The 11,875-nt window shown below is 38.1% G+C and overlaps 1 protein-coding gene across 1 annotated transcript; it reads left to right on the plus strand.

Moving 5' to 3' along the window:
• The first annotated feature begins 1,500 nt into the window (after positions 1-1,500).
• Positions 1,501-9,190, plus strand: LOC121294845 (apoptosis inhibitor 5-like). Its single transcript, XM_041218971.1, has 14 exons — positions 1,501-1,870; positions 2,435-2,596; positions 2,872-2,965; positions 3,268-3,333; positions 3,511-3,662; positions 3,804-4,010; positions 4,314-4,418; positions 5,042-5,131; positions 6,038-6,219; positions 6,732-6,825; positions 7,110-7,166; positions 7,433-7,512; positions 7,721-7,860; positions 8,202-9,190. Exons 1-14 carry the CDS (start codon positions 1,799-1,801, stop codon positions 8,279-8,281), a joined length of 1,581 nt encoding a protein of 526 aa, XP_041074905.1. The 5' UTR covers positions 1,501-1,798; the 3' UTR covers positions 8,282-9,190.
• Positions 9,191-11,875: the final 2,685 nt, after the last annotated feature.

Consider the following 11,875-nt stretch of genomic DNA (forward strand, 5'->3'; position numbering starts at 1 on the left):
GACACTGCTGCATAGGCACAGAAAAGTTTAAGTGTGTGATAATGGACCATTAGTTGTTTATAGTTTAAAAAAAAAAAAAAAAAAAAAAAAAAAGCTGGTTTAGGTCTAACCCTAGACTTGCTAATTGAGAATTAAAAATGTGATTTCATAAATATCAGATATTCTTAGATTACTTAGTCTTAGATTACAAAATCTGGGACTAAGGTAGTACCGGATTAAAAATCTGTGATCAGAGCACAGAGCAGCCTTGTTTAAACTTAATTAACCAGTGGTTTACAGGTGTCAATCATTTTGATTTGCTACAAAAACCTGACTCCTGAAATTGAAACAAAAAAACTCCTAAAATGGAACAAGAAGACAAAGCAACACAGAAGAAACTTGTTAAAAACTTCAGTGAATTTGAGAAAACCTTACTGAAGCAGATGGGATCAAATTTTCCAGTCATTGAGAGCAAACAGTAAGACAGAGGCAATGAAAAAAAAAGCTGTGTGAAATTTGCAACAATATAATTCAAAAGAAAGTAACAGCAGGAACTGTAAATCAGTTACTTCCTATTTCAATACATATTTTTACACTTTGGGGACACATCTCAGCACAGTGTAATCTGAGCACAATAAATCTGAATAAATTAATGGTTGGGTGAAAAACATATGTCTTAAAACTCACTTGCACTTACACTAAAACATTTTTAACCTAATGGAAATGTGTTCAACCACAAAAGTACCACAAAAAGTCAATCCATCTAAGTTGCTGCTATCTGCTACAATAGCTGGAACAACAGTTTCATCCACTTTTTAAATGGGGGGATCTGGGTCACCTTGTTTAAAAAAATTGTACAGTACAGCTGTGGCAACAATAACCATACAACACTTCCTAGTATGAAAGCAAAGGGTCCTTCAGACCCTGGAAGCGACTCTTCCATACTCTGACCATGCGTTCCACAAGGTTACGCATACAGACATGAGCTTGGTTGTGCTGTTGCTGGGATGCTTCTGTAGCATTGAGGTAGGGAGTGAATAAAAATGTTGTCTGAGTTTAGCCACTGACACCAAGTAAAATGCCACCATGTTGTGTTCTCTCAACCTGAGCGTAAAGGGAAGAATTCAGGAAAATGGTAGAATCACGTGTTGCACCTTTCCACCGGGCAACAATGTTTGAAAATGATAACGTTAGGGTGCACATACTTTAAACATTAATTGAAAACCAGGTTTCCTGTATTCTTCATAATCTGGCACTGCTGGGCGTCTAATTGGAATATGACACCTGTCTATGCAGCCAATAACACTAGGGAAGTTCACATATTCCTAAAATTGTGTTTTGTACAGTTGTTGTTCAATGGCATCAGGAAAATGAATGTATTGAGCTTTCAGTGGACATATGGCACGGCAGATTTTATGCACAATTCTACATACTGTTGGTTCACAAAATGTTGTATGCTGCAATCGACCCTTCACGTGACCGCGCACTACCCTACTCGCATTTTGTTTCTCTTCCCTCTGAGCTCTGCTGCGCAAGCGCACGAAAGCTCTCTCTCTCGGCGTTTCTGTTTTATTCACAGTATGTGAGAGGCCCAACAGTTTACACACAGGTTTGAGTTTGTGGCAGATTTTCTAGAAAATTCGACGAGAGAAATAGCTTAACTGAGCAGTGAAGCCTGGAGACTATATAATACGAAGTTTAGAGAGACTTGCTAAAAATACACGCGCTTATATACAATTTAAACAAGGAAACGGTGCAGCGAGCGGATAGGAAAATAGCATTGGGTTCAACAACACAGCCGCAGCCACACAGAAAACTCATGGCGGCTACAGTGGAGGAGCTTTATCGCAACTACGGGGTCTTGGCGGATGCCAAGGATGATATCAGCCAGGTAAAGAGTGATCTAAGTGCGTCGAGGCACTGTCGGCAGGCTGCTGGATGGGATACTGCGTCACCGAACATTAAGGGGTGAATTATTTGTAGGCCCTCTGGTGATAAGTATGTCTAAGTTAAATGTATTGCCGGTTGTACAGTCAGTGGGCGTAGGTTTTGGAATTTGTTGTAAGATTAGGTATTGAGTTAAACAGTGGTCCAGATATTGATCTGAACGCTTGCTATTAAACTTGCTTAAGTAGATATGTATACAAGTAATTCAAGTAGAGGATTTACAGAAATCTAATGTTTACGTTGCAGACAGCGTCTCTAGCGTTCATAGCACAATTCTGCACGGCATCGGTTCCTAAATAAGTTAGCCATCATTCATTGTGCGCATTCACACGCTGCATGTAACCAAATCGGCACATTATTTGGAATTTCAACACATACATTGTGTTTATACAACTAAGACTGATTTTATATGTACAAATGCAGTCGGGGTATGAACCAAAGTCGAAACTGATAGCGTTTAGCTCAATAATGGAGTAAGACATAACTAACTTTGCTTGTGTTTCTACAGCACAAGGATGCATATCAGAGGATCCTAGATGGGGTGAAAGGTGGCCCAAAGGAGAAGCGCCTGGCTGCACAATTCATTCCCAAATTTTTCAAGAGCTTTCCTGAGCTGGCAGACGCAGCCATCAACGCACAGCTGGACCTCTGTGAGGATGAGGATGTGTCGGTGAGAATGTGTGCATTGGCTATTAATTGCTTAAAGAAATACTCCCTCCACCCTGTGGATTTGTATAATATGTGTTTGAATTGTCATGTATTAATTCTGCACTCATGCATGCTTGTGTAGTGAAGCATGTGTTACCAGGTGGAATTTCTTTAATGGGAAGTATAAAAATGACCACTGGGGATGATGATCAGTAATGACAACCCCAACCCTCTAACAATGAGTGTGTTCAGTATTTGCAGTGGAATGTCATTGACGCACACCCTTCTCTCCTATAGATCCGTCGTCAGGCCATCAAGGAACTGCCTCAGTTTGCAGCAGGAGAGAACCTCCCCAGGATTGCAGACATCCTAACCCAGCTACTCCAGTCAGGTGCAGTAACTCGGCAATTGGGGATTCAACTTCACCACCTGTCTGGACTTCAATACACAGGCAGCTGGTAGAAAAAAGTTAAATGCTACAATTGCAAATATACTCGAAGTTCATTAGACAAATTACCATAAAATCACATGACTAATTATGAAATTTGCCGTAATTGCTGGTGGATAAATTTGTATTTTACGAGTGTATGAAATCATTGACCTACTTTTTTACAAAAAGATTTTACTTGTCCCGCAATTGATACTCCTTTCTCTTGTTGGTAACAATATTTTTTTTATAATTTTATGTTTCAGATGACTCGGCCGAGTTTAACCTAGTTAATGTTGCATTACTCAGCATATTCAAGATGGATGCCAAAGGTATGGTTTTTACTGTTTTTTTTCATCAATTTTGGTTTTGAGTTCATGTGTTTCGAAAGTTAGATGAAAAAATTAAATAGTCTCCAATTACGAATACCTCATTGCAGTGTCTTTATTGCCAATATCTTGTTAACCTGAAATTGCATGTGTTTAACCCTTGGCTTTATAATTCTGCAGGAACACTAGGTGGGCTCTTTACTCAAATTCTGCAAGGAGAGGATATTGTGAGGGAGCGAGCGGTCAGATTCCTCTCCAGTAAGATGAAGACCCTGCCTGATGAGGTGATGACCAAGGAGGTGGAGGACTACATCTTTACAGAGTCCAAGAAGGTAATGCATTCCATCACACTCCAGAGAGGTTACTGTAGTTCACACTTCAGGATGAAATTGAAATTGAGTTCCTGATCAAACTAAGGCCTTCAACTACTTTATTTATTTATTATTTATTTACCCTCTGGTGCTGTGTTGCAGGTCCTGGAGGATGTGACTGGAGAGGAGTTTGTTGTGCTGATGAAGATCCTGTCAGGGCTAAAGAATCTGCAGACAGTGAGCGGGCGGCAGCAGCTGGTGCAGTTGGTGGCAGAACAGGCATTTCTGGAGCAGCACCTCAACCCAGCTGATGCAGACAGTGTGGACAGGCTGCTGCAGTGCACTCGCCAAGCTGTGCCCCTCTTCTCTGTAAGGATGCCTCTTTATAGGTTCTTTTTCATGAATTTGTGGCTCTACATCATTGTTGCCTTTACCTGGAACAATATTACATGTTTTAAAAAAAAGTGTATCATAATTGTTTAAGGGTATACAGGTTTCTGTGCAGGTGCAAATTCAGCTGCCTTTCAGATACTAATTTGCATAAGGACATAAAGAAATATCTATGCTCATCTGATTCCTAGTAGCTGACCAATCCCAGCAATTTATCAGTGTTAAATTAGCGATTCCCTTTACAAATATGTCATTAATTCTTGTTCTTTTTCTCATCCTTAGAAAAATGTTCATTCAACACATTTTGTAACCTACTTCTGTGAGCACGCCCTGCCGAACCTCAGTACCCTGACTAGCCCAGTGGCTGAACTAGACATCCAGTTAGAGGTAGGTAAATAAATAAATAAACTGCCTTCCTGATTTGCAGTAACACGGGAGATGTGTGGTGGGCTGATTTATTTGTGTAAGCTACCCTGAATTTTCAGTGGCTAATGGAAAACCAGTGACTTGTTTGGCTAGGGAGAGAATTTGACCTTGAACTGTTGCTCTGGATAAGCTCTAAAGCAGCAGCCCTTTATAATATGTCCTTATTATATGGGGTCCCTGCTTACTTCAGATAAAGTGAACCACCTCATTTTTGGAAGTACAACTTCAAATTGAAGTTTAGATCTTCTTAAGGGTTAGGCACTTAAGCTATATGGCTATTTGTTTTACATACGGGTCATATTTAACCCTTTGCGGTGCTATGTCAGACCAGGTTGGGCATTAAAATTTTCCCTTTCCAGTCTGATGTCGGACGTTGTCCGTCATCATCGAAAAGACGTAAAGCACTGGTCTAGTGTTTTTTGACTCTTTTGGAAAAGAAACCTTTTACCGGTCCACTCCAGGTGAGAACCCGGGGGGCGGGGGGGGCGGGGGGGCGGGGGGGGGAGCCTGTCTCATAGCCCCATATTTTATTGAAATCTTGGAAATATCAAATATGCAAATGTGAAATACTGTGTGTTTAATAGGTTTTGAAGTTGTTGGCAGAGATGAGCCCATTCTGCGGTGACATGGAAAAACTAGAAGTCAATTTAGCCAAGCTGTTTGATAAATTACTGGTAAGATCTATTTATTTTAGATTTTTTTTTTTTATTTTTGTGCTCTGGTCAAATCTCAAGGGGATATATATGCTTTGAAATATACAGTAGAAGCCCAGTCAGCTGAACAGCTTTGGGGACGTAGAAATAGTTTGTATGAATGAACGTTCGGATGAATGCAAGTTTATATATTTTTATTTTTATGCACAGTGTGTTGCACATAACAGAATAGTTCAGTACATTTAGTTGCATGGCTTTATTTATTGGGTCACTTTAAACGGACCAAACACTTGCTAAAACACTCCATCGCTTCACTGTTGGTTGGTACAGATGCAGAAAGCATTTCATTTTCCTCATTCTGTTCCTGTTTGACATCTGGAGCCGGGGGTTCACAAACTGGACAATTTCTGCAATCATTTCCAGTTTTTCAATTAGAGTAAGCACTGTGCTTTTTTGTTTGTCAACCATTTTGAATTGGTCAGAGACACGCTTAGTGGTTAATGACGCGATTCAGATCAAAGGGTTTCGAACTAACAGGCTTCTAGTGTATATCCAAAAGTTCTTTGTTTTTATTAAAATGTATTCTTTTCAAACCAACAACCATTGTAATTCACACCATTTTGTATCCAAGTGATTTTACACAAAAAACCTGAAATGAATTAGATTTTTGTGAATGCTGCTGAACAGCATTATTGTTACTAAACACACTTGTGCACATACTACATTTGTAACATAGTCCACAGATGTGTATTGTTGTGTTGGTCTCCCAGGAATACTGTTAATACTGCAAGGAATTGGGAATCCATGCATATTTTTATACACACTCCTAACTGAATTTTCTTTACTATACAGGAACTTTACTGCATGTTGTTAATGTTGTCCCTTTTGAAATGCAGTCTGAACTGAGATGGTGTTACTGTTCAACAGGAATACATGCCATTGCCCCCGGAGGAGGCAGAGAATGGGGAGAATTCAGGCAGTGAGGAGCCCAAGCTGCAGTTCAGTTATGTGGAGTGTCTCCTATTCGGCTTCCATCAGCTGGGTAAAAAACTGCCAGACTTCCTGACTGACAAACTCAATGCAGAGAGACTGAAAGACTTCAAAATCAGGTAGAGAAATGTAACTGGACTCCAGTAAGAATGTGGTGTTAGTGGTTATTAAATTGCATTAGTAGTGGTTTAAGTGACTTCTTCCACATGAAGACATTCTGCTTTCTAATAGCAAAGCTAACTGACATTTTGGTGTGGAAAGGCCAAAAGCACAATATACATTGCAAGATCAAACAGCTGGTCAGAGAAATTATAACACTATATCCCTGAATGTGTTACCAGAAAGAATAATGTACGTAAAAGTAAACACTTTACACCACTTTCAAAACAAACACTGTTTTTTACATTACTAAACAAACCTGATGGCTGAAATATTGAAGTTTTTGTTTAATTGCTTGCTGTACACACATGTGGTATCTTTGTTACTTGATACATTTTAAAGTACTTTGTTTGAACATTTCCCAGAATTTCTGTGGGAGCTGGCATTTTTATTTTTTGATGCGTGTGTGGAGTTTGTTGGTTTCTCTTCACATTGAACTGCACTGGCTAACTAAATGTTGTTTTGTCTGCAGGCTGCAGTATTTTGCTCGGGGGCTCCAGGTCTATATACGACAGTTACGGGCTGCCTTGCAAGGAAAGACTGGGGGTGCTTTAAAGACAGATGAGGTAAGGAGGTTGTGTGCTTGGCTATTTATTGAAGATAGTCATTTGATGGCAGTGGTGTTCAAGGAGGATGATATCTTCCCAGACGAGCTTTTAATTTCTCTGTTTCAAGTTCCATCCCATTTGGATTTCCTTTGTTCCCTGAAATTGCTTTGAGGTTAACTGTGCCAAAACATGGTTAGGCTGAATGAGCATGTATTAGAGGCATGCCAATAATGGGCCTGTACAAAACCTTTGACTTGTTGGAGCTCACATGGATGAATTGAACTTTTTTCTTTCTTTTCTAGAACAAAATAAAAGTTGTTGCTTTGAAGATAACAAATAACATTAATGTACTAATAAAGGTAAGAATTTATAGATGTTTTGATAAAACTGAATTTGATAATGTTATGTGCTGTTACATGTTAGAAAGGGATGACTTTGAGGGGATGTGTTTTATTACAAATATTTAAACCAAGTATTTAACATCTACAATTTCACATTTTAAATTATGGCTAATATCTTTTTGTATCTAAATATGGGACCCACATGCTTCATTTGCATCAACAGTATGGTGTTTTGAATGATGTTGCAATTCTCCTTTTTTTTTCTTTCTTCCATTAATCTGTAGGACCTTTTCCACAATCCTCCTTCTTACAAGAGCACAGTGACTCTTTCATGGAAGCCTGTCCAGAAGGCAGAGGCTGCTGGGTAAGCAATCTTTACTGTCACTCTAAGACTCAGGGTATCCAATAGAGCTGAAACTCCCAATTAACTCATCTAGCTTAGCTGGGGATCTGGTTTCATTATCCATTATCTTGTTCGCTATAGTGGATATGTCAGAATTAGATTTTAGTGTGGGAGTTTAACATTCGTAAAGGCTTTTTTGGATTTAAAACTTATTTTGCACTTTTTTCAGACACAAACGATCTAGCAGTGAAGACACAACCTCCAGCTCCCCTCCGAAGAAAACATCATTACTTCCAAAACGGGATGCCCGGCAAATCTACAACCCTCCCAGTGGCAAGTACAGCGGCAACATTGGAGACTTTTCTTACGGTCAGTTACAGGGAGACCAGCAGTGACAATGCAGGCTCCCGGGCATTGCTGTGGAGTTGTTTTAGAACAAGCCATATTTAAAACTAGTTGATCACAAGATTCTTGGAGCACCAAGTTTAGTCTAGAGCTCTGAAATCTTTTTCCAAAGTCAGCCAACTACATGTCATTTGCAAACACTCTGTGGGAAGTGTTAAGTTGTCCTGCTAAATCCAAAACCTCATTTGAAAGGGGTAGTTTATAAGACAGCAGTACTTCATGAAAATCTGTTGTTGTTTATGTTCTGCTTTGACAGTTTAAATAGCTATTTCCTAGTTCTGACTGGGATTTTTGTTTGCTTACAGAACAAAGAGGTGGATTCAGAGGTGGGCGAGGGAGAGGCTGGGGAGGCAGAGGAAATCGTAGCCGAGGGAGAATCTATTAACAAGACTACCTTCATACCAAACCACCCACCCAACACTGCTGGGGGTGCTGCTCTGGACTGACCTTTACAGCAGCTTTGCGACAGGAACCCTCACAGCACAGACCTACAGCCACCTCCCACCTGCTCTGCCAAGGGTGCTAACCTGCCCCTTTGCGGAAGTGGGGAGAGGACCTTTTGTACAACTGGCTTTGTTTATAAAGAAGATTGTTACTGTGTGTTGGTAATCATGATTTTATTTTTATTTTTTTCCCTAAAAGCTGTGATTATATTGAAAATCCTTTGTGTTTTCACCCATATGATTTAGAAACTAGGTTTGACACACACCCCCCACCCCCCCACCAAGAAATATGTTGCTACTTTTGGAAATGTGTTATGTAGACACACACGCCAATAAAAACAATTGTTCAGACTTTGGATTCTGCAAGATGACAATATTTGAGACTCAGCAGATTAACTTGTATGACTTGCTGCTCTACAAAGTAGCTCAAACAGGTCACTACTGACAGCATTTTGCTTTCATTTGGATATATGCATTTTGTTTTTCCCATTGTTTATTTTGCCTTTTTTACCTGGAGTTTACCTTTTGATGATAAGTGTTTGAATGATGAGGACTTAGCCCATTGTGGCTCAGAGCTCCTGACAATATAATGTGAACAGAGAAGGGGAATAAAATACCTTTTTCAAGTCACTAAATTTTTGGAAAAACTTTTGGATACTGTATTTGTTGTAGTTTGTGTTCTGGCAGTGTGTACAAATCTAGGGGGAGAAGAAACAACAGGGTTTGTGAAGAGCATTATTGGTTTACGTTTAGTTTTTAATTCTGTGTTTGAACTGTGGGCATGCATTTTACGGGTCCATGTGTTTGTGTGAAATACAAAAAAAAAAAAATTGTACCCTGGTTTATTTTGACTTTTGTGTTGTCCAAACACATTTTAAAATAGATATATATATATATAATATATAATATATAGATATATATATATATATATATATATATATTTTATTTTAAAATAAAACATAGGCAGGATAAGTTTGGATGTACTGCTACTTTTGCAAAAGCCAGAGTGGGGGGACTTTTGACATGCTGTAACACATTGTCTCTGGCAGGGTTTGGTGTAAGGGGGCAGGAGGGGATAAGTTTTCTACTTTCAAATCAAGTATGCTTTTTGTATTATTTTTCTGTTAAGATATTTAACATCTTTTGATTAAAAGCGCTGATTTGGACCAAGCAGGAGTAATGTATTCATATTCATTCATTTAATGTTGAGTCACCTGTCTCCACTTGATGTAAAAACCTTTGTATAAGTCTATTTTCTAGATATTTTTAGGGGGTCCTAACAAGTGAGGAATGACTTATACACTGCTCTGACCTATAGGCTTTTTCCTGAAATTGTTGTATTAAAAAGAAAAGGGGAAGGGGGGGGGGGGGGGGTACACTTTTACACAGTTTTTTACGGTATTTGAAATTATCATTGCTATGGCAATGGGCTTAAACATTTAATCAGCAATTATCAATACAGTTAAACTAGTTTAGTAGTTTTTTTTATTGTATTTATACATTTTTATGTAGTTTATTAGTGCTAGGACAAATATTCAAACAAACATTGCTTGAAATGTATTCATCTGCAAAAAATGGTCAATGTGTATCCAAAACTAAAGGATATTAAAACTTGAAAACCCACATGTTTATCCCAGCACTGCATTATAGCAAGTATTAACTTAATCATCAAAATCACATCTTGATGACAGCAATATAATTTATGCTAAAATTGAAATTGATTTTTCATCACTATAGATTGACATTCATTCTATTACAAAACCTGTTGGTAATATTACAATTCTGATATAATTTGATTTAATTATATTTTGTATAAGTCACAGTTGTAATGGGGATGTAGTAAAAACTATTTGAATCCAGCTACATTTCTCTATAAATAGAACTGATGTCAAGACCAAATGCTGAAGATTACATTTTCTTGGGATTCCCCTGAGAAACAGATTATTTTAATGTCCCCAGTCAATATTGGATTTAGAAAGCCTTCAAGTTACTAAGTTTATAGATTTAACCAAAAATCAGAATCTTTTTTGCCCCAGTTGTCCCTTGGATTGGGGACTTTTGATTTTTCATAAAACATGTATGCTACCAAGTCTTACAACATTGAATATAGGGTTGAGGTGTTTGCGAAATGAATCTTACATTGTTTAATGCTTGATGCATTGATAATATTGGTTTACCCCCGCCCCCACCCCACAGTGCTCAATTAGAAAATATAAAATAACACAATACTTTGTGTATTGAATGGTACAATCCTGTGGTAACACTGAACATGTATTATTTTGAAAAAGATACTTTGAATAAAGTACTGAATACTGAACTGGCATTCAATTAAACTAATCTAAACCTACAAGTTTGCGCAGGTGGCCCAGGGAGTCTTTCAAGTAACCCTGATTGTCCAAGTCCTAATTGTGACTAAATTGGTTCACCAGTACCCTTATATATATATATAATATATATTATATATATATATATATATATATATATAACTTGTTTACAAAGAGTTAATCTACTGAATCCTACAAAAAAAGATGTTGCTTATAATTTTTTTTGCCATGCTCGTGCCAAGTCTGGACAACACATGCTTCTTTGCAACAGCTTCAATGCGGCAATGACAAGGGATAGGACATGAGCGCCCACCAGTGTCAGCCTGGTACAGTCCGTGCTGCGTAAGTGTTTTAGTTCTGGAACACTTCCATCATGGAAAAAAATACTGAATTCGTACTACACAACTTTCAGGAAGCAAAGGGGAAGATGGATGGCACTTTGGAAGAATCAGGCTGCAGGGTTAGTCCAACAATATTGCTGTATCAAAGATTTCATACCAACACCCCTGATAACATTTAAGAGGTAGCAACCAAAGTGTTGTAAACATTGTCTTTCCTCTTTCAGCACAACATTCTCCAATGTATCGGTACTGTATTGTTTTGCTGTTATTTTTAATTTCCAACCCTAGTATTACGTTTTTTTTCTCTTGTTTTACATGTAATGGGACCTTGGTAGTTTCCAATGGGCAACAGATGGAGTCGTATATTTGTAACACAGGACGTGAACCTGTAGTGTCCTGGCAAGAAAAAAATAGTCAATACGTTCTTCATATAGAAATGATAGCTGTAATGAGTCAATACATATAGCTTTGAGTGACACCATTTCAGTAGTTAATAAAAGTAAGTCACATTGCCACAAACTTTTTTTTACAATTTTGCATAAGATATACTGGTCCATATGGTATTACATAATTGGCATACTGGGGCAAAGCATTTTTTGTATGTAAATGACAGCCTATATAAAATTGTGGGTGAAATCATTTCAATAGTCAATTAAAGTACGTAAATAACATTGCCCCCAAATGCTTCCTTACGTTTTCTAGTGGATATGTTCTCGCTCTATAGAAAATATGAAATTATCCTAGGGCAATACATTTTTATATAGAAACGATACCCTTAATGAAAATTTATATACAGATGCAGGTGATGTCTTTTGAAAAGTTTATACAAGTCTGTAAATCGCATTGCCACAAACCATTAACTATTTTTTTC

Source organism: Polyodon spathula, chromosome 19, assembly GCF_017654505.1.
Source record: "Polyodon spathula isolate WHYD16114869_AA chromosome 19, ASM1765450v1, whole genome shotgun sequence".
NCBI classification, from domain to species: Eukaryota; Metazoa; Chordata; class Actinopteri; order Acipenseriformes; family Polyodontidae; genus Polyodon; species Polyodon spathula.

Coding starts and splice junctions, on each gene's coding strand:
- LOC121294845 (XM_041218971.1), top strand. CDS start 1,799: ATGGCGGCTACAGTGGAGGAGCTTTATCGCAACTACGGGGTCTTGGCG. Junction 2,597..2,871: donor GTGAGGATGAGGATGTGTCG/GTGAGAATGTGT, acceptor TCTCTCCTATAG/ATCCGTCGTCAGGCCATCAA. Junction 5,132..6,037: donor AGCTGTTTGATAAATTACTG/GTAAGATCTATT, acceptor ACTGTTCAACAG/GAATACATGCCATTGCCCCC.